The sequence below is a fragment of the Grampus griseus genome (genome assembly GCF_964374135.1).
Source record: "Grampus griseus genome assembly, chromosome: 9".
Classification (NCBI taxonomy): Eukaryota; Metazoa; Chordata; class Mammalia; order Artiodactyla; family Delphinidae; genus Grampus; species Grampus griseus.
Genome location: NC_139003.1, coordinates 44038052 through 44060731, shown reverse-complemented (window position 1 = coordinate 44060731; position 22680 = coordinate 44038052). Strand labels below are relative to the sequence as shown.

Genomic DNA, 22680 nt, shown 5'->3' with positions numbered 1-22680 from the left:
TGAACAACAGATTGTAAGATGAAGCAGAACTCGGGGGTGAAATAGCACCCTGGGTATGCCCTTTCTCTGGATTTGTCTGCCTTTTGGTTTCAGCATTGAAATTGATTTTTTTTTTTTTTTTTTTTTTTTTTTTTTGACCGTGCTGCATGGCTTGCAGGATCTTAGCTCCCCAACCAGGGTTTGAACCCAGGCCCTGACAGTGAAAGTCCTAAGCACTGGACCACCAGGGAATTCCCGGTGACTGGTTTTGTAAAATGGACATTGTGCTGGGTGGGAGTCAGAAGATGATGTCCTGGCTTCACGGCTCTGTGACCTCCAGCAAGTCCAAATTGCTTAATTTTTCCTGTACCTCATTTTCCTCTACCAGATTTCGTCATGAGAATTTTAGACCTGGCAGGGATCCTTAGAGGTCATCTACTCTACCTCCCTTAAATTTACAGATGAGTAAAGTGAAACCCAGAAAGGTTAAGTGACTGAAACATACTTACACAGCTAGTGGTAAAAGCAGATTTTATTCAGAAAAGCAATTGCAACATTGAAAAAGAGACCTCAATATAGAGCTGGACTCCGAAAATAACAAGGAAAAGTGAGAATTTATAGGCAGGAAGCAGAGTGGGGGCCAGTGGATGGAAAGAAAATTAGTACCTCAGGGGTAACAGGGGTTTCTAGCTAAACCGGTCTAACAGGATTCTTGCTAAAATTGGACAATGCGGAGGTGAACCCAGAAGCCCAGAAGTCAGGGCCTAATTGAGAAGAGAGTTCAGAGGAGCCTGACTAAAGTTTGGTTAAGGAGAGCCTCTTTGTCAGCACTAACATTAAAGCCCAGATGTCCCTAGTCTTCATAACTGCATCTCTTTTAGTAGCACTTTAGGTTGTAGGCTTTTAGTAGAGTGGAAAAAATACATGCCTTATATATATATTTTTGTAATCCACAAGGTGCTTCAGGGAGACTAAGGCAATTATTTTTGAATACATACACTTGTTGAGTGTCTGCTCACCTGGGTTGTTGATAGAATTGAAGAGAATGCAAAGGGTTCTGCCACAATTCAATGAAAGATGATTTGGCTGTGCCTGGTCTTAGTTGTGGTGCACGGGATCTTCGTTGCCGTGTGTGGGATCTAGTTCCCTGACCAGGGATTGAACCCGGGCCCCCTGTATTGGGAGCGTGGAGTCTTAACCACTGGACCACCAGGAAAGTCGCAGGGTTATTTTCTTATTGCTGGCTGAAAGCAGCTTTTGAAAATTATACTTACCTCACTTCGCGCTCGCAATGCAGGGGGCCCAGGTTCGATCCCTGGTCGGAGAGCAAGATCCCACGTGCATGCCGCAACGAAGATCCAGCGTGCTGCAACTCAGACCATTCCCAGCCTAAATAAATACATACGTACATACATACATACATAAATATTTAAAATTATAATTACATCTCATAGCAGAAAATGAAGAGCTAAGAACCTGGTTTTGCAAATCAAACAAGAATTTGTTAGAATTTGTCAAAGTCAAAATGTAGGTGATTTTTAGATAGAACTAGTGTGTATTCTGTAGCTTTTGCAAGACTCAAACACTTAGAATTTTAGTAGAACTATTACTATTTCTCAGAGAAACATTTTGGCTTACTAGTAATCTGGTTTCTGTTACTCCTCTAATGGAGGTTAGCTGGAGAGATGACACTGATTTCTCGACTCTAAAGAGAGTTAAGGTTGGTGAGTTGATAATCTGAAAAAACTTTGAAACCCTCTATGGTGGTAGTCAGGTTGTGTCAGGGGTCTGCTAACATAGCCACTCCACTCAGCCAACAGAGCAAATGAATGAAGGGCTCTCACACTGAGTTGATCGATAAAATTGACACGTCAATGCAGTGAAAAACAAACTTTGGCTGGAGACATAATTTATATAAATTCATGGAAGTTCATCCAGCTGGAATAGGGTGTTCAGTTAATGTATACTAGGACAGGAAAAGATGGGTAAATAGTTTGTTCATCTACATTTCTCATTTTTGGTTGCCCTACTTTCTCCCTTTTTTGTCTTAGTTTTTCTAAAATATCAAAGTGTACTAAAAATTCCAGTATATGTCGTATTAGTTCTTAAAGGATGTTCTTAACTTCTGCAAATGATTTTGGATGACCTACAACTCTTTTTTTTTTAATTTTTATTGGAGTATAGTTGATTTACAGTGTTGTGTTAGTTTCAGGTGTACAACAGAGTGAATCAGTTATACATTTACATATATCCACTCTTTTTTAGATTCTTTTCCCATATAGGCCATTACAGAGTATTGAGTACAGTTCCCCGTGCTATACAGTAGGTCCTCTTTTTTTAATATAGTATTGTGTATATGTCAATCCCAGTCTCCCAGTCTATCCACCACCACCCCCCACTCACTGCCGCACGCTTTCCCCCCGGTAACTAAGTTTGTTTTCTACATCTGTGACTATTTCTGTTTTGTAAATAAGTTCATTTGTACCATTTGTTTAGATTCCACATATAAGTGATATCATAAGGTATTTGTCTTTGACTTACTTCACTCAGTATGACAATTTCTAGGTCCATCCATGTTGCGGCAAGTGGGAATATTTCGTTCTTTTTTATGGCTGAGTAATATTCCATTGTATATATGTGCCACATCTTCTTTATCCATTCCTCTGTTGATAGACATTTAGGTTGCTTCCATGTCCTGGCTATTGTACATAGTGCAGTGGACATTGTGGTGCATGTGTCCAACTCTGCTTTCTTAACCCTTCAAAATCCAAATATATTTGATGTTCTGTAAAGTACATGCATCAAGTCTTAGGCAGAAGGACTGTTCTAGAGACTGCCATTCTTTGTTAATCAGTAGTGTATCAGGTGTTTCAGACTTTCTAATTATGTAAAGTTTCCCTCAGGATGGATTAATCAGCTCCCTTCTCCACCATTAAGATTTTACTTCCAGGTGTAAAGGATTAAAAGTATATGGCTCATTGAATTGTAACTGACTTCAGATTGTTTTAGGTGGTTTGAGGGTGCTTTGTTAGACTGCTCTTCCAAGTACTCAAGATGCAGCAGGTCATGTTGATCACCAGTTCATTCCACACACTGAGATTATTCATAGAGAAGATTCCCATACTTGGTTGTACTTGGTAATATTTAGATTCAAGTGAGCCGAAGTAAAACCTTTGCTTAAAAAAGTAATTCCTGGGATTTTCCTGCTGGCGCAGTGGTTAAGAATCCGCCTGCCAGTGCAGGGGACACGGGTTTGAGCCCTGGTCGAGGAAGATCCCTCATGCCACAGAGCAACTAAGCCTGTGTGCCACATTTACTGAGCCTGTGCCCTAGAGCCCACATGCCACAACTACTGAACCCCGTGCTCCTAGAGCCCGTGCTCCACAACAAGAGAAGCCACCGCAATGAGAGGCCCTCACACCGCAACGAAGAGTAACCCTCGCTCGCCACAACTAGAGAAAGCCCACACGCAGCAACGAAGACCCAACGCAGCCAAAAATAAAAAGATAAATTAATTAATTTATTTTTTTTAAAACCAATATATTTCTTTAAAAAAAAAAGTAACTCCTTTCAGCAGTGTGCTGGGTTGAACATGATTATTTAGGGGAATGTACTAAATCTTTGTAGACTCTTCTGTTATAAAGGTGCTCTACAGTGCTGTGATAAAGAGGTCGGTTTACATGGGCAAGATGAAAGCCATCTATGTTGAAGATCCTCAAACTAGGCATGTAGATGTTGATTCCTTCACTTTGTTTCCTATTTTTTTCTACCTTTGAGGACTTCAGATGTATTTTATTTTATTTATTTATTTTTATTTATTTTTGCGGTACGCAGGCCTCTCACCGTTGTGGCCTCTCCCGTTGCGGAGCACAGGCTCCGGACGCGCAGGCTCAGCGGCCATGGCTCACGGGCCCAGCCGCTCCGCGGCATGTGGGATCTTCCCGGACCCGGGCACGAACCCGCGTCCCCTGCATCGGCTGGCGAACTCTCAACCACTGCGCCACCAGGGAAGCCCCAGATGTATTTTAAATGAAAAATGCCTTCATTTAAATTAAAATGAACATCTGTTTATCATTTGATTATTTTTTCATTTTTATTTGGGTAATTCATGAGAATGAATTCTTCTATAGATACCATGTTAATTTCTAGTGGTCATTATTCTAGTTTATTGATCTACTTAACATTTAGAACATTTTAAGGACGGTTGGTTTATGTTAGGGTGATAGTGTCATGGTAGCTAAAGTACTACCATGACAATTCAAACGGTTTTGAAATATTTATCCATTCCAACTCTTTCCCTGAAATTTTAAAAAATTTAGCGCTTAGCAAAGAATTCTTCTTCCTTCTTATTCACCTGCAATTAGACTCATTGACATGAGGTAATTTATGGACATCTTCTATATAGTAGTTTGCTTGTTACAGATTGTGTGTCCCAGAGTTTTGCTTGTTCCTTATTTGCTTTGTGGACGTAAATATATAAACTGTGTTTGTTAGATTTGCATAATGTTTGGCAAAATAGTATAATCAATGTATATCAAACTTTTTGGTTCTTTCGTAGAGTGGAACTTTTTAAAACACTCAAATTAATAGGGAATAGTTATTTTCCAAAGTGATATCATAAAAAGTTGGAATTATTACTTGAATTTTGACCACTATTCTGATAGAATTCATGGTTTTGTAAACATAACTAGCAGTTTTAATTCTTGGATAAACTGGTTTTACCAGACTGCAGTTCTTTCAAAAGTAGAATCATTAAAGCACTAGAACTCATGTTTACGTGAGTAGTTAAACAACAATGAATAAAGCAACTAGAAGCAATGAAGAGAACAGTATATTTTCCTTTTGGTCTGAGTGGGCTGGTGATGGGGAAATCTCCATGAGTAGCAGGATGTAGCACGGTAAATTCAGGAATGGGTTGAGGAAATTTGAGGGGATGGTTGGTTTATGTTAGGGTGATAGTGTCAAGCCCTGACCCCTTCAGGTTTTGGTGACAGTAGGCTGGCTGACAGATACAAAGTTTATGCACCTGCTATTGATGGAATCTTGTGGTGACAATAATGAAATATTGGGGAGGTATTGTTTGTGATTCTTGTTGGAATAAGTAGGTCTTTGGAACAGAAAAAACAAATTTTTGGAGAATTAGAGGTTAGGGAAGAATAAAAGTCTGAGTGGGCTGGTTATGGGAACATCTAAGGATTTTTTTTTTTTTAGCTATGCGGAAAAACTCGTGAAAGAAGATTGCATTTTCTGGCCCTCCATAGCACTTTTATATTTGGGTGGAGGTTTTTTGCTGATTTTAGCCATGCTTCTTCTATGCTGAAATGATGAAAATCTGTGACTTTGCAGGGCTGCAACATTAACACTTAATAGCGGTGGAATAGTTTTCCTTTAGGCCTTGGCATCACAGCTAAACAGGGTGGGAGGTCAACCTGTGTAATGGAAATTTAGAAATTTCAGGAAGCTTCTTTTGTCCTCATAATTCTCCCCAGGTAGCTAGAAAGTGCCTAACAGTACATAAATTTCTTTTCTTTTAATTTTATTTTTTTATACAGCAGGCATAAATTTCTTTCTTTGCCTTAAGTCTTTGATCCCCAGTAAAATACATATCATGGGTAGCCTTCTCCTTGGTATCATTGTGGTGCAGATCCTTTGCTGAGCACGGATTTTGCTAGACAAGGGGAGACTGCAGAAGGGCCCTGGTCTATCATGGATGGGCACTACAAGAGAAAGATGAAGACCTACTTACCTAATAATTTTGAGAAAGACTGGTCCTATTATATTCTTTGGTTACAGTGCCATCAGAGGGAATTCCCTGGCAGTCCAGTGGTTAGGACTCCCCCTTCCACTGCAAGGGGCACGATGGTGAACTAAGATCCTGCATACCATGCAGTGCGGCCAAAAGAAAAAGATGCCACCAGGTTAAAAACTCAGTTTCTCCCTAGGGTATTTTTAGAAGATGTTATTTAAATTGATATTTCTGACAATTTTTAAAATCATATTTCAGCTGTTTTATAAAATGACTTCAAAACCATAAATTTATTTTTGGCTGCGTTGGTTCTTCATTGCTGTGCACGGGCTTTCTCTAGTTGCGGCTAGCAGGGCTACTCTTCATTGCGGTGCACGGGCTTCTCATTGTGGTGGCTTCTCTTGTTGTGGAGCACAGGCTCTAGGTGCGCGGGCTTCAGTAGTTGTGGCAAGCGGGCTCAGTAGTTGTGGCTTGCTGGCTTAGTTGCTCCGCGGCATGTGGGATCTTCCTGGAGCAGGGCTCAAACCTGTGTCCCCTGCATTGGCAGGTGGATTCTTAACCACTGCACCACCAGGGAAGTCCCAAAAAATGACATTTCTTTTCAGAAGTAATATGTACTCACTGTGGTAGAAAGTCAGAAAATATAGAGAGGAAAAAAAAAAAGAAAACTAGCGCTTAAAATCCTTATCCTAGAGAAACCTGCCTTGAATATTCCTGGAGGAATATTTTTTATGAATATATATAACTTTTTCCAAAAATGTATCATACTGTAAACAAATTTTAGGACCTGCCTTTTTATGTAATATTTTACCATTAATACCTTCCATTTTGATAAGTATTGAATTATAGCATTTTTAAAGTAGCTAAATAGTATTTTGTAGAAATCTTTATTTAACTGGTCTCCTTTTTAGACACTTAGGTGGCATTCCAATTTTTTGCTATTTTGAATAGTACAGCAAAGAACATCCTTGTGACTTTGCACCATTTTTCTAAGTGTGGAGACTAAGTCATCTTTTCTTTTCGTTCTTTTTTTTTTAACTGGGGATCTTGTTTAAATAGATTTTGTAGCAGCATATACTGAACACAGTTTAAGTTAGTCTGGATGATTCTGCCTTCATAACAAATGTCACTCGTTGTACTATGGCATTATCGGTTTATTTTAACATAGAGTGATTTGCACATGCCTCTGACTCAGCTGGGCTTTTGATAGCCAGACAGAGAGAGGGAGATGACGGAGCAGTGAGCAGTTACTTCTCAGTGTTGACCAGAAACATAATGTTGTAGTTTTCAGCTTCCCCTCCCTGCTTTCTCATATGTTGCTTCTTTTCTTCAGTGGACTGGGAGGGCACATCTACTAAATGTGTATGAAATAAAATGACTCAGTCATGGGTTTTGAAAGAAGACCTAAAGACTTCTCCTTAGTGTATTATCCAGGGCTGCATGACAGCGGGTTAGGCCGATAGATGCTTTTCTTACTTGTTCCTAGTTGGCAGTGTTCTAGGTAATTAAATTGTCAGAAGTCTGACTTCAGAATAAACTATGTTTGGGTGTCCAGTTAGATTTGAAATATGGCCCTCTGCACTTGTGTTTTCTTCATCCAACTCATCACAGGGTATGCTAGCTATATATTAATATATGAGGAAATCACTGCAGGATTGTTAATGAAACCTGTTCCTGCCCCCATGGCTTTCACAGGTGATATTAGTAATTTGTTAGATTCTATTTTGTGGGTGTGGTGCATGCCCAGAAATTGGAATCTTTTTTGCCATGTAAAAGTTCAATATTGAAATATTAAAAATAAATTGATGTGTGGGATTTCCCTGGTGGCGCAGTGGTTAAGAATCCATCTGCCAACGCAGGGGACACGGGTTCGAGCCCTGGTCCGGGGAGATCCCACATGCTGCAGAGCGACTAAGCCCGTGAGCCACAACTACTGAAGCCCACTCGCCTAGAGCCCGTGCTCCACAGCAAGAGAAGCCACCACAATGAGAAGACCGTGCATCACAACGAAGAGTAGCCCACGCTCACCACAACTAGAGAAAGCCTGCGTGCAGCAATGAAGACCCAACGCAGCCAAAAATAAATACATTAAAAATAAATTGATGGGGCTTACCTGGTGGTGCAGTGGTTGAGAGTCCGTCTGCCGATGCAGGGGACACGGGTTCGTGCCCCGGTTCGGGAATATCCCACATGCTGCGGAGCGGCTAGGCCCATGAGCCATGGCCGCTGAGCCTGCGTGTCCGGAGCCCGTGCTCCGCAACGGGAGAGGCTACAACAGTGAGAGGCCCGAGTACTGCAATAAATAAATAAATAGATAGACAGATAGATAGATAGATAAATGTGTAAAAGATTGCTAGGGTATAGTTCATTAAAACAAATTGATTCTTTTTGGGTGTGCTGGGTCTTAGTTGTGGCATGTGGACTCCTTAGTTGCAGCATGCGAACTCTTAGTTGCGGCATGCGTGTGGGATCTAGTTCCCCAACCAGGGATCGAACCTGGGCCCCCTGTATTGGGAACCCACTGGACCACCAGGGAAGTCCCTAAAACAAATTGATTTAAATCATTTGTTAGGAAGTTTCTAATTTTTTTTTCCTGCAAGAAAATAATTTTTGTAGCTTTGATAATCATCTTTGTATATATTCTCAATAGCCTAGGGATAAATAATGTTCTATTTATATCATCTCATCCAGAAGACCAGTCTTCATCATTCCACCCTATGTTTTTTATAAATCCTCTTCCTAGCTCTCCTGTATTAGAGGAACTTTATATACAGTATTCCTAATATCTCTTTGTAATTTCAGCTCTGCCAACTTTGTAAGAGACTAATGAGGAAGAGTGCCATTTCTTTTCTAGTATTGAATCGTCAAGAAATTTGTGAGGGAAAATATAGCTCAGAGAAGATGTGTCTTCTACGTCCAAAGTTTCATTTAAATTGAAAAACATCATGACAGAGCCTTGGTGCCTAAAATGTTTTGACTGTTAAGAAAACAAGTACCCTGTGCTTCTGATAAAGGAGGTAAAATCCCTGAGGTACTTAGGAAGGGAGCGGAGAGGTGGAGCAGTTGCTTCAGAATTTCAGGAAGCCCTCTCCTTCCCTTAGTAAGCCCTGTTGTAGCCATATCTGTGGGGTCCAAGGATGTGTTTAATTTGTGTGCTGTTTAGCATTGTGGCTTTTATGGTTCTCTTGACAGTGGAGTAGATTGTTAGTGAACAAAGGATATTTTTGAAGTACCCAAAGTCCACACCAGGACACTATGTTAATTGTTTTGTTTTTGTAGTTTTTCATTGTTGTTTTTTCAGTCTTTTGCTTCTGAAGACAAAGTAGATGGAATCTGATTAGAGCACCCCAGTTTGACTTGTGAACTGTAGAAAGGGGTTGTAATTTTTACCATTCCTGGAGGATAAACATACGTCACAGGACTTACCTAGTGGCGCAGTGGTTGGGAGTCCACCTGCCAATGCAGGGGACACGGGTTCAAGCCCTAGTCCGGGAAGATCCCACAGGCCGCAGAGCACCTAAGCCCAAGAGCCACAACTACTGAAGTCCACGCACCGAGAGCCCGTGCTCTGCAACAAGAGAAGCCACCACACTGAGAAGCCTGCACACCACAACAAGGAGTAGCCCCTGCTCTCCACAACTAGAGGAAGCCGATGCACAGCAACGAAGACCCAAAGCAGCCAAAAATTAAAAAAAAAAATATATATATATATATATATATGTGTGTGTGTGTGTCACCATTTCTTACATAGTTCATTTAGCATTATGGAAAATTGCCTTTTATTCCTTGTGATAAGAGCATCTTTATTCCGCTTTCCCTTCTTAGCAATCAGCCATTGTCTTCTTTTTCCCTCCTCTTACCTTCTTTTGTAGTTATGTAAATTATTACTACTAATTGAGATCAAAATAGATTTTACCATATGAGTGTTGGTTGACATAAAAAGAGAGCTACTTAGGGCTTCCCTGGTGGCACAGTGGTTGAGAGTCCGCCTGCCGATGTAGGAGACACAGGTTCGTGCCCCGGTCCGGGAAGATCCCACATGCCGCGGAGCGGCTGGGCCCGTGAGCCGTGGCGCTGAGCCTGCACGTCCGGAGCCTGTGCTCCGCAACGGGAGAGGCCACAACAGTGAGAGGCCCGCGTACCGCAAAAAAAAAAAAAATAAAGGGAGAGAGAGAGCTGCTTAAAATTTGTGTGAGTTAGTCATAGGGGAACATTTGATGTATCTGTTATATATTGTCTGTGCTAATGCCCTCCCAGATACCATCTTTGCTCCCCAAATTTAACTAAGATTTGGGGCTGTGAACTTTCACGGTAAAATAGTAACCTTACTGGATGATCATCATTCTAAATGTTGCTTATCTCTGAAGGTTTACTTTGGGTTTTGTCAGTGATTTTTCATATATACTGAGGGCTATCCTGTACAGTATGCAGACCCTGCACAGCACAGCCGCAGGGAGAGAGAGCCCTTCTTGTAAACTGCAGTGTTGGTGGTTTCCCTTAGAGTTGGACAGTGAGGCAGCCTACTATACCTACCTTTACTTTCTGTGGTACTGCTTAGTTTTATTGGCATTATTGTTTAAATTGCGTTTTGATTCAACTATTATGTAAGACTCTCAGGTAACCTCCAAGAGAATTCCTCTTAAACCTATGTGCCGTGAATTGTGTGTCTGTCTGGATTATTTTGGACGTATTGAAAAGGGGCATATAGAGTGTTGAGTCTGTATTCAAAATATGAAGAATGTACAACTTAAGGTTTATAAATCCCATTAATTGGGAGATAACAGATTCATTGTTATTTTGTTTTTCCCCACACACTGACGGGATATCCTACAATTCAGTTCTGTTCTACGCTACGTGTCTACCCCTCAGGTTCTAAAATTTCCTAGAACAACTCGTAAAACTCAGGAAAACACTGCTTACCTTTACTGGTTTATTAAAGGCTACTACTCTGGAATAGCCAAATGGAAGAGATTCATAGGACAAAAAGTATGTGGGAAGGGATATGCAACTTCCATGCCGTCCCTGGACACAGCATCCTCCCAGCACCTCAGTGTCTTTACCAACTGGGAAGCTCTCTGAACCTCATCATTTGGGGATTTTATGGAGGTTTTATTACATAAGCATAACGTATTAAATCATTAGCCATTGGTGATTGAACGCAATCTCTAGCCTCTCTCCCCTCCCCAGAGGTTTAGGGGTGGCGCTGAAAGTTCCTAGCTTCAAATCAAGGCTTGATGGTTCTGGTGACCAGGCCCCATCCTGGAGCCATTTAGCCCATGCCCACCGAGAGTCCCCTCATTAGCATGAACCTAGGTATGGTTGAAAGCATCTTCTTATGAATAACAAAGGCTGCTCCTATCTCTTAGGAAATTCCAAGGGTTTTAGGAGCTTTGGGTCAGGACCAGGGACAAAGACCGAATAAAAATCTTTTTTTTTTTTATTACATCACATTTAACTGTACCGAATAGCTTATAATAATTTAAAAAAACTTAAAATGTTCAACAATAAAGGATTGATTAAATAATGAAACAACACCATATAGCCATAGAAACTGTTGTATGTGTGTAGACGCAGAAAGGAGTTTGTGTGGACTATTGTAAATTTGATTAGCAAGTTTAGCTGTCTCCAAATGCAAGGATTTGTTTGTGGCAAATAAACTAGCAGAAGAATTCTAGAAAGTTGCCAACACAATATAGGCAGTGTACAATTTATGAAAAGGTTGTGTCACAAAAAAGTTAGCTGTTTGAAATTCTGAATACATTTTCCTGAAGAATCAATGTTACAAGTATTCTAGATGCAAGTCAGTCTAAAGCCGCCTTATTTTACCCAATGGAATTCTTCAAACATGTAGTATCTACACTTATATTTATAACAATTTTATGAGTTGATTGCATTTTAAGTTCAAACTAGAGTCACTCAAAACAGATCTTCCTTTAATAGAATCAGGATCATATATTGAACATAACATAGCATCAGATATTAGACTCTGGCCTTTGGTAATTTGATAACTAAATCTTCCGAAAAGGAAATAGATCTCTCCATGTCCTTTTGCCTCCAAAAGGATAGGATGGAAATACTTCCTTCAGAAGTTAGGAACTGCTTGTGGTTATCATTTGCTTTTTTTAAAATTATTCTAAAAGCAGTCATTTAGGGACTTCCCTGGCAGTCCAGTGGTTAAGATTTCGCAGGGGCTGCGGATTGGCTCCATCCCTGGTCCGAGCTAAGATCCCACATGCCTCGCGGCCAAAAGACCAAAACATAAAACAGAAGCAATATTGTAACAAATTCAATAAAGACTTTAAAAATTGTCCATGTCAAAAAAAAATTTTTTTTTTAAGCAGTCATTTAGGGACTTCCCTGGTGGCACAGTGGTTAAGAATCCATCTGCCAGTGCAGGGGACACAGGTTCGATTCCTGGTCTGGGAAGATCCCACATGCTGCAGAGCAACTAAGCCACCACAACTACTGAAGCCCGTGCACAGCAAGGAAGAGTAACCTCTGCTCACCACAGCTAGAGAAAGCCCGCGCACAGCAACGAAGACCCAGCACAGCCAAAAGTAAATTAATTAATTAATTTTTAAAAAGCAGTCATTTAAAAATAAATACCAATTTAAAAGTAAATGATAATATCTTCAACTTATTGTCAAATGGTTTAGAAAGTATTTGTATACACGTGCAACACAAAGCACATATGGCCAAAAAATTAGCAGTTTGTGAATGTGGAAGTTACAAGATTTTTGAATTCTTTCAAATTTTCTGTAAGTTTGAAATTAAAAAAAAAAGATGGAAAAAAATTAACAGGAATATTCCTTTAGCTCCAATCCCCAACTCTTTTCACCTCTCCAGAGATAAAACCTCTATTAAAGGTTTTTTCAAGCATGTTTTTTAATCCATTTACAAAGATGTATAATTGTTAGCATAAATGGAATCACAGTATAAGTAGGATTATATACTATATTTACTGATATCCTGCTTGCTTTTTAAATTTAACAGTATGTATTAATTTTCTATTGCTTCTGTTACCACAAACAACACACTTAAAACAACACAAATTTATTAGCGTTCTGGAAGTCAGAAATGGGTTTCACTAGGCTAAAATCAAGGTGTTGGCAGCTCTGCGTTTCTTCAGGATGCTCTAAGGGAGAATCAGTTTTCTTGCCTTTTCCAGCTTCTAGAGGTCGCCTGCATTCCTTAGCTCATGGTCCCTTCCTCCATCTTCAAAGCATCTTGAAGCATAGCATCTTCAAATATCTCTGACTGTCTCTTCTGCCTCTCTCTTATAAGGAAGGACCCTTGTGATTACAAGGGTCCGCCTGGATAATCCCCATCTGGAGATAATCTTAGGTGCAATGTCCTTTTGCATTGTAAGGTAACATTGACAGATTCTAGGGATTAGGAGATGGACATGTCTGGAGGGCTCTTATTTTACCTACTATATAGTATACGATACCTATCTTGCTTTATCAATATATTATAAATCTACGATTCTTTTTTACAGCTGGATAGAACTGATGTAAAATTTATTTGACCAATCTTCTGATGGATATTTAGGTTTCCGATTTTTATCCTTCAATAAGTCATGTTTCTGTGAGTATTTTTGTACTTATCTGTGTGAATATCTGTGTATTCGTGGGATAAATTCCTAAAACTGAAATTTCTGAGTCAGTGTATTGTTGATTTGATAATACTGCCAAATAGTCATCCAAACTGCTGTACCAATTTACAGTCCCACAGCCAAGCCCCATACTCTTGTCAACACAAAATATGAATAATCTTTTTCATGTTTTTCAATATATGAGTAAAAACTTTATTATTTCAAATTGCATTTCCGTGTTTAAATAAGAGATTGAGGGACTTCCCTGGTGGTCCAGTGGGTAAGACTCCGCGCTCCCAATGCAGGGGGCCTGGGTTTGAGCCCTGATTGAGGAACTAGATCCCACACACATGCTGCAACTAAGAGTTCACATGCTGCAACTAAGAAGTCCGCATGCCCCAATGAAGATCCCACCTGCTGCAACTAAGACCTGGCGCAGCCAAAATAAATAAATAAATATTAAATGAGAGGTTGAGTGTTGTCATACTACTTTATTTTGGAATTTTCTAGATTAAACTTGTCAAATGAATACAAAAAAAAAACCACACAATGTGAGAGTTGTGAGTTAAGTTTTATTTGGGGCAAAATGAGGACTATAGCCCAGGAGATAGCCTCTCAGAAACCTCTGAGGAACTGCTCTGAAGAAGTAGCAGGAGAGGTTAGTATACCTGTGATTTTTTTTTTCATGGAGATTTTGTTTGTTTGTTTATTTATGGCTGCACTGGGTCTTCGTTTCGGCGTGTGGGCTCAGTAGTTGTGGCACACAGGCTTAGTTGCCCCTCGACATGTGGGATCTTAGTTCCCCAACCAGGGATCGAACCTGCATTGCCTGCATTGGAAGGCAGATTCTTTTTTTTTAAGGAAATACCCTAAATCTATTATTATTATTATTTTATTTATTTATTTTACTTTTGGCTGCGTTGGGTCCTCGTTGCTGCCCACGGGCTTTCTCTAGTTGCGACGAGCGGGCTTCTCATTGCGGTGGCCTCTCCCTGCAGAGTATGGGCTCTAGGTGCACAGGCCTCAGCAGTTGTGGCACACGGGCTCCAGAGTGCAGGCTCAGTAGTTGTGGCGCACGGGCTTAGTTGCTCTGCGGCATGTGGGATCCTTCCGGACCAGGGCTCGAACCCGTGTCCCCTGCATTGGCAGGCAGTTTCCTAACCACTGCGCCACCAGGGAAGCCCTGAAGGCAAATTCTTAACCGCTGTACCACCATGGAAGTCCCAGTATACGTGTGAGTTGGTGAAGGGGGATGTGTGCAATCAGGCACACATTTTGGCAGAGGGTTGCTGCTAGTCACGAGGAGCAGATGTCTCCGTTAATGATTTTAGTGCTTTTCTAGATATGAGAAGATGCAAGACATTGGGCTCAAATCTTCTGAAAAGATCTAACTATCTGAAGGCCCGTTCTGCCAGTTTTTCCCAGAGCACAGAGTGCCTCCTTCCTGATCTCCTCCCTGAACTCCTTTCAGGGTGTGTTGAAGGTCAGTGACTGCAGTGGCTAGTGACCTAATCCTTGTAGAGGCAGATTGCAAGTGATAAGTTTCAGTTGGCAAACTTTTTGGATCCTAAAGAGCAACATACTTCATGAAGTATTTGTGAGAATTTGAGTCCGTTATGTTTATATTTATTTAGAAGCATGTTTATTCCATACTAAATACTTTTAAAATAAATACTGTACATAAAAATTAGTGGTTTTCCAAAAGAAATTATTTTGTGATAATTACCAGTACTTCTTAGGTGTTATATATTGGACTTTAGTGTTTACATAAAATACAATAATTTTCTTGTTTCTTTTTTTTTTTTCCCTTGTTAAAGTAAGAATTCTGAGTTGGGAATTTTTTTTAGCTCTGTAACTACCAGCTTCATAGCATCGGCTTTGAATTTATGTCTTTCCCTCTGTGGCACACCTTGCCTTCCCTTACACTTTTAAGATTAGCCAATATAAAACTGGTATCATAGAGAAGACACAGAGAAATGTGAAATGGAGCTTGAGATTATGTATGCCCAGCCTTCAGTTAATTGATGTTAAGTAACTGATCCTTTCAAACTGAAATGTTGATTGCTTCTGGAGGTGGACGCAGGGAAATTTAAACATTTTCAATATAGAACTAGATCACCTGTTAAAAATAATCATTATTAAAGTCCTTTTATAATCGGCTCTCATGTGACTAGTGGCACCTTGATTACCTTGAGATGTGGGGAAATGAGCCATCATGTCTTTCCACATTAAAGATGGAATCTAAAAGTGATTCTTACCCCTATGTTTTTCCAACTTCAGTGTATTTATTACTAATGCAGTGCAAATTCCTGCTTAAATATACTTTGAAAGAAAATTAAACATAAGACACTTAGAACTTACATCAGTATGATAACCCAAGTCCTCAGCATTTAATTCTGCCTTCCTCTCCAAAAGTCTCATTGAAATAACAACAAAAGAAACCCCATAAGCAAAGGGAAAATGTTAGTAAACCTAGGGAATGCCAGAAACCGTGGGCTTATACTAAAAACTTTGTTATTTCTACAAGACAAACAGTATTAGAGAGACTTCATTGATCACTTCTCAGTCTTGGGAAAAAAATAACCTAAAGTGGTGGTTAATGCCCATTCACCTCCCTAACAACCCATCGAAACCATAGACTCAAAGCTTCAAGTATTGGGAGCAAGGGAGCCAACTGATGGGAAGCAAATCTAGAACTTGGCCCAACTTCTTAGGCTCCTTTGTTGGATCTCTCCTACTCAGTTCAGGAGGATATTGGTTTTTCTCAGGGCTCCATGTCTTCAGTTACCGTCTATTTGATAACAGCTCCCACATGTACATCTCCAATCCAGTCACCACCACCACTACCCACTACCCTTGTGCACATCAAAGTTAAACTCCTTTAAATAAAAAAGGGGAAAAAGGCTTACTAATTTTTTTTTCCTCATTTTTTCTTTCTTTTTTTCTAGGGTTTTTTTCTTAAACTTTATGTATCTATTTATTTATGGCTGTGTTGGGTCTTCATTGCTGCTCACGCACTTTCTCTAGTTGTGGCGAGCAGGGGCTACTCTTCGTTGTGGTGCAGGACTTCTCATTGCAGTGGCTCCTCTTGTTGCGGAGCACGGGCTCTAGGTGCGCGGGCTTCAGTAGTTGCAGCACGCGGGCTCAGTAGTTGTGGCACACGGGCTTAGTTGCTCCGTGGCTTTCCTCCCTTTTTCTTTTTCCTCTTCTATACCATAGGTTTGCTGAAAATGGCATCAAGAAGTGTGGCTTATCCTTAGTTCTGTCATTCAGAATTTGAAAGCATTTTTGTCTGCCAGGATATAATGCTGCCTTTGATCATCAACCTGTTGGCTAACGTTCCTTACCATTTTAGGTTGAATTCTCTTACCCGCCCCTGATTCCAGGAGATGGACATGACAGTCACACTCTACCTGAAGAATGGAAGTATTTGCCATTCCTTGCCTTACCAGATGGCGCACACAACTACCAAGAAGGTATGTAAACAGACAGTGGAGCAATCAGTAGGTGGCTTTTTAAAAAATTTGCCATGAGTCTGAGTACTTTGGTAATGAAAGACCTTTGGCCTATTGTGACTATTCATAAAATATTTAAATGCTTCTTTGGAGATGACTAGTTAGTCATATACTAGAGGATCTGCAGAGAAGTGCCAGGCTTATATTGGTAATGGTTGGTGGACACTGGCCACTCCTTTGCCAAGAGCTCCGGCCAAAGTAAGTAATTAGCCATATTAGGACATCTGCTACTGGTAGCACTTTCTGCATTTAAACTTCAGACTCCTCTCAGAGACAAACTAAGGAGCTTTACCTGCACCAGCTGCAGATTGATTGGAGCTCTAGCTTCGTCCTCTAGTGCCCACCTGAAAACAGCTGGGATTGCTTCTCCACCTCTGGAGCACTGCCATCACAGTGCTCTGCTTAAAAGTTGGCTTGCATGCGTGGGGAGCATGTTAACACCCTCAAGGAAAGCAATGCTGTGAAGTTAGTACTGAGTCTCCTATCACCGTATAGATGAGTGCTTTGAATGGCTTAATGAAGAAATAAATATACTATACTTTATCATGGTATTAGAGGCTCTACCGAGACACAAGATTAAACTTGGTTTGGCTACTTATTTTTCTAATATTTACTAATTTTTGTATGAAATGAAGCAAATATTACTCTGCAGTTTAACATAAAATTAATTTTTAAAATTTATATTTATTTATTTTTGCTGCATTGGGTCCTCGTTGTCGTGCACAGGCTTTTTCTAGTTGCAGAGGGAGGGGGCTACTCTTCGTTGCGGTGCGTGGGCTTCTCGTTGCCCTGGCTTCTCTTGTTGCAGAGCGTGGGATTCAGTAGTTGTTGCTTACGGGCTCTGGAGCGCAGGCTCAGTAAACGTAGCGCACAGCTTTAGTTGCTCCACGGCATGTGGGATTTTCCCAGACAAGGACTCGATCACGTGTCCCGTGCATTGGCAGGTAGATTCTTAACCACTGCGCCACAGGGAAGTCTCTAACATAAAATTAAAATGCTGTACTTTTAACCTCACAAGACTTCTTTTTTAAACCTTTTTATCATGAAAGCTTTTAAACATACAGAAAAGTTGGAAGAACAGTAAATATTCCACAAACTTTCTTTATATATGTGTACAGTTTTGCCTATACTATTTGAAAGTCAGTTGCAAACATCATGACACTTTAAATACTTCAGCCTGCATCTTGTAAAAATAAGATCATTCCCCGGGATGACGTTCGATTCTTTTACCACAGCTAAGAGATTCAACAGTAACTCCATAATACCATCTCATATCTAATCTATGTTCAAATTTCCCCAATTGTCCCAAGAATTTCTTGGATCTATTCAAAATTTATGTGTTGCCTTTGGTCTGTATGATTCTTTTTTTATATATATATAAATTTATTTATTTATTTATGTTTTTGGCTGCATTGGGTCTTCGTTGCTGCATGCGGGCTTTCTCTAGTTGCGGCGAGCAGGGTCTACTCTTCGTTGCAGTGTGCGGGCTTCTCATTGCGGTGGCTTCTCCTGTTGCAGAGCATAGGCTCTAGGCGCGCGGGCTCAGTAGTTATGGCTCACGGGCTCTAGAGCTCAGGCTCAGTAGTTGTGGCACACGGCCTTAGTTGCTCCGCGGCATGTGGGATCTTCCTGGACCAGGGCTCAAACCCGTGTCCCCTGCATTGGTAGGTGGTTTCTGAACCACTGCACCACCAAGGAAGTCCCTAAGGATAAACTTTTTTTTTGTTTCTTGTTTTTGGCCACACGGCTTATGGGATCTTAGTTCCCGACCAGGGGTAGAACCCAGGCCCTTAGCAGTGAGAGTGCAGAGTCTTAACCACTGGACCATCAGAGAATTCCCTGTATGATTCTTTACTTTCTTTTTATCTGGAATAATCCTGTATAATAAAGTATTTTCTGAGAAAAATGATTGTAGTCTCAATTCGACCTGTTATGATTCAGCCTCTTGGGCTTTTTGTCATGCGTGTACACTGGAAGGCAGTGAGAGGAATTCTAAGAAACCAGTGGTTGTGATGCTAGAAATAAGTCTGACATGTGTTACTTCATCGTTTTTGTTTAAGTGACTGCATTATAATAACGTCAAAGTTCATTATTAATATGGGTAGTCCACTTTGGTATTTACCTTTTTCTGTATATCTCTTAGATACTGTGTTTTTTCACTTGCCACCCAGAAATGGAAATGGAGCCACTGTATATGGTATCTCTTGCTATCGACAAATTGAAGCCAAGGTACAGTTAAAATGAATAACACCAAAAAACACTAAAAAATTGTTTAATTGTTGGCCACTTAAGATGTAGAATTTGGGGAAATACATAATCTTTATGTTTCATGTGGTACCTGTGATACTGTTTTAAAGTTTTATAAACCATGTAGCTGTATTCTCTATAGTACCAGTTTAATTCACATGAATGTTTTTCTAAGTTGACATTGGCGACTAATTATATTTGTATTGTATAATATTTTGTACATTGTTTTTAGATATTGATACCAAAATTATCCATTTGTCTTCAAAATACTGTATGTCAATTTCATGGTGTCCTTGAGTTTTCTATTTCTAGTGTTTGGTATGTAACTTTAAAAAATGGAATGGTAATGAGTGTTGTATTTTTTTTAAGGAACATTCTAGAAGTAATGGAAAGTACTTATAGTAGCTGCAAACTACTTGCAAGTTATCTTAATTATATATAACTAAGATTTTGATCATTCTTAAACTTACCTTCCCGCTTAATGCCTAACTTACTATAATATCTCTAATTAATAAATTTAAATAAATCAAGATGGGTAGCTTCCCCTTTCCTGGTTTGCTTCTGTGCAGCACCGTTCTTTTTGTGGTGGGGATACCCTTTCTGAGTAAAGATCTCTTTCCTCTTATGAAATGATTAATACTCTGAAGTAGTGAGCCTTTTCAACCTCGGCTTCACTGTTGGAATCACCTGGTGAGCTTTAGATACTTGGGATGACTAGGTCCCAACCCCAGAGATTCTGATTTAACGTTCTGGGCATCAGGAGTATTAAAAGTTCCCCAGGTGATTCTAATATGTAGGCAAGACTATGAACCGCTGCTCTAAAACAATGGTTTTTAACCAGAACTACATGGAGACTCTTTTTTTTTGGCCAAGAGATTTTTTTTTTTTTTTGGCCACAGCATGCGGGATCTTAGTTCCCTGACCAGGGATCGAAGCTGTGCCTCCTGCAGTGGAAGCACGGAGTCCCAACCACTGGACGGCCAGGGAAGCCCCAGAGACTTTTTTTTTTTAATTTAAGTATACTTGCCAGGCCTTTCCTTCTACAGACTGAAGTAGAATCTCTGGTAGTAGATCCTAGGCAATTACAAAGTTTTAAAAGCTTCCTCAGGTGGGTAATTAACTTAGTAAGTCTTTAAAAATTTTCTTTCAGCTTTTATAATAAACATTTCAAACACGCAGATAAATTAAAAGAATTGCACAATAAACACCTGTATACCCACCATCTACATTCAACAGTTGTTAATGTTCTACCACATTTGCTCTGTGTGTGTGTGTGTTTCCCTCAGGCATTTAAAAGTAAACTGCACGAATAAATCCCAGCATACCCAAAGTAGTTACCTACTGTGAAATAACCCTCCATGCGCAGGGCCTGGAACATAGGACACACCCAGTAAATGTTTGTGGTTCAAATGAATAACTGAGTTTAAAGATAAACCTGCGAATAATTACGCATTTGATTTCTTCATGTACCTTACATCTTATTAGATGAGATGAATTGAGCTGTTGCCCTTTCTTGGAAATCTGTTCCTTTCACTACCTCTTATCCCCTGTAAATTGTATAACCACTAGTAAAATTATTCCTCTGATGCTGTTGTCATTAACAACAGTTCTCATGCTCTACATAGACAGCCTTTAAGTGGCATTTCATACTGCGTGTCTCCGACACCTCTTGAGTCTGACCCACTCCAGAGTATATTGGGGTTGCCCATTCCTCCAGGTTGTTCTCACCTCATATGATAACCAGACAGATAAAGCAGATATCAGAGAGCCCTAGAGCCTAGGAGAAAGCCTTTCCTTTCCTTTTGAACAAAGCTGAGACCCGATGGATGAATCCAATCAAGGTAAAGAGGTAGAAACAGATTGAGGAAAGGCTCTACTCTTGATGTAATCTAATGACGAATCATCAGTCCTCAGGCAGTTGAAGACACTGAGACCCCATGGTCCTCAGGACAGATCCAAGGAGACGTCAGGCAGTACACTGCGGGGGAAGAGTCATTCTTACTGCCCTCACAGCCTTACCTGAGGTTGATCAAGTCCTGTTTCCTACTTGCAGAGAACTGCAGATATCTCATGTAGTCATCTTCAGAATCACCAAGGCTTGAGTTACGGCTCAGGGCTGGGCTACAATACAATACAGGTGTGCCAGGGTAGACTCCAGTAACGTAGAATAACCAGCTTAACAAAACTGCTGACAATTCTTGCATCTCTGGAGAAACAAGCTGTTAAACTGTCCCTTTCTCATCAGAAACATTAATCTCCGAAAGGGGTGTCCATTTTAAAACCAGAACCAGGGATGACTGATTTGCATTATGGATGTGGCAATTTACACATCAAGTAATCTCCTCCAGACTGAATTCCCTGAGAGTAGAGATTGTCTCTCACTGTTATGTTCCCATTGCCCGCCAGATTCTGGCAGAGTGCTCTGGCTGACACTTATTCATTCAATAAATTGAGATTCTCAATAAGTGCTTTTAATTAAGTGTAAGATACTTTTTCTGATTGCTGTGTTATATTGAAAAATAATTATTTTTAAATATGTCCATGAAATGTTTTTAATAATGACTATTTGTTTATAATAGGCATTGAAGGTACGGCAAGCAGATATCACCAGAGAGACCGTTCAGAAAAGTGTCTGTGTTCTAAGCAAGCTGGTAAGAGACCAAGTAACCTGTTAATGTTAAACACTCATGGCAGCTTTTTATTTGATGATAAAGCATTATTAGAATGAGGAGAGGTTTATGAAAACAGTGATATATTAAAATTAGAGGCTTATTGTTGATGCTCTTGCATCTCCTCTTTGCCTTTCAGTAGGTTCACTCTCATTTCCCCTCTGCCCAAAACTACTTAAGAGGGAGGAAATCTAATAGATCAGTTTTGGGGAAGGAGGTTGATACGTGAGCAAAATGAGGCATCTGATATATTTAATTTATCCAGCTTTGTTTTGTTCTCGAGACTGTAGATAAGTAATATTTTACTAAAATTCAAAGTATCGTAATTACTCAGATTTTATTGATGATACAAAAGTGCATGGCTCTTTGCAGTGAAAAATTGTATCCCTAGCTTGCTCTTTAAAAACTGAAAATGTGTGGGCTTCCCTGGTGGCGCAGTGGTTGAGAGTCCGCCTGCCGAGGCAGGGGACACGGGTTCATGCCCCGGTCCGGGAAGATCCCACATGCCGTGGAGCGGCTGGGCCCGTGAGCCATGGCCGCTGAGCCTGCGCCTGCGGAGCCTGTGCTCCGCAACCAGAGAGGCCACAACAGTGAGAGGCCTGCATACCGCAAAAAAAAAACACAAAAAACTGAAAATGTTTGAGGAAAGGAAATGACATAATGAATTGTACTATAACAACACTTTAAAATTGTTTCTTCTCTGTACAGGTTGATCAGATGCAAGTTTATAATCATTTTAACTTTTTAGTTTTCAAAAGAAAATATATAGCATTTCTTATTTTTCATAGCTGTCTCTATTAAATCATTTGTGATGTCCCATTTGTATTATTAATGGATTAATAACACCTTTACCAGTAACACCAGATGCCTAGTTCTACATGTAAAATATAGTCCCCCCACTTCTGTTTGTGGGAAAAAATATCTAGATAT

At 40.1% G+C, this 22680-nt stretch overlaps 1 protein-coding gene across 1 annotated transcript in view; it reads left to right on the top strand.

Moving 5' to 3' along the window:
• Positions 1 to 22680, top strand: part of AVL9 (AVL9 cell migration associated) — a 58269-nt gene that overhangs the window by 1845 nt on the left and 33744 nt on the right. The window contains exons 2-4 of the mRNA XM_082661447.1: positions 16675 to 16795; positions 18978 to 19063; positions 21661 to 21732. Coding sequence (XP_082517573.1) covers positions 16675 to 16795; positions 18978 to 19063; positions 21661 to 21732 — 279 coding nt within the window. The remainder of the gene's footprint in view (positions 1 to 16674; positions 16796 to 18977; positions 19064 to 21660; positions 21733 to 22680) is intronic.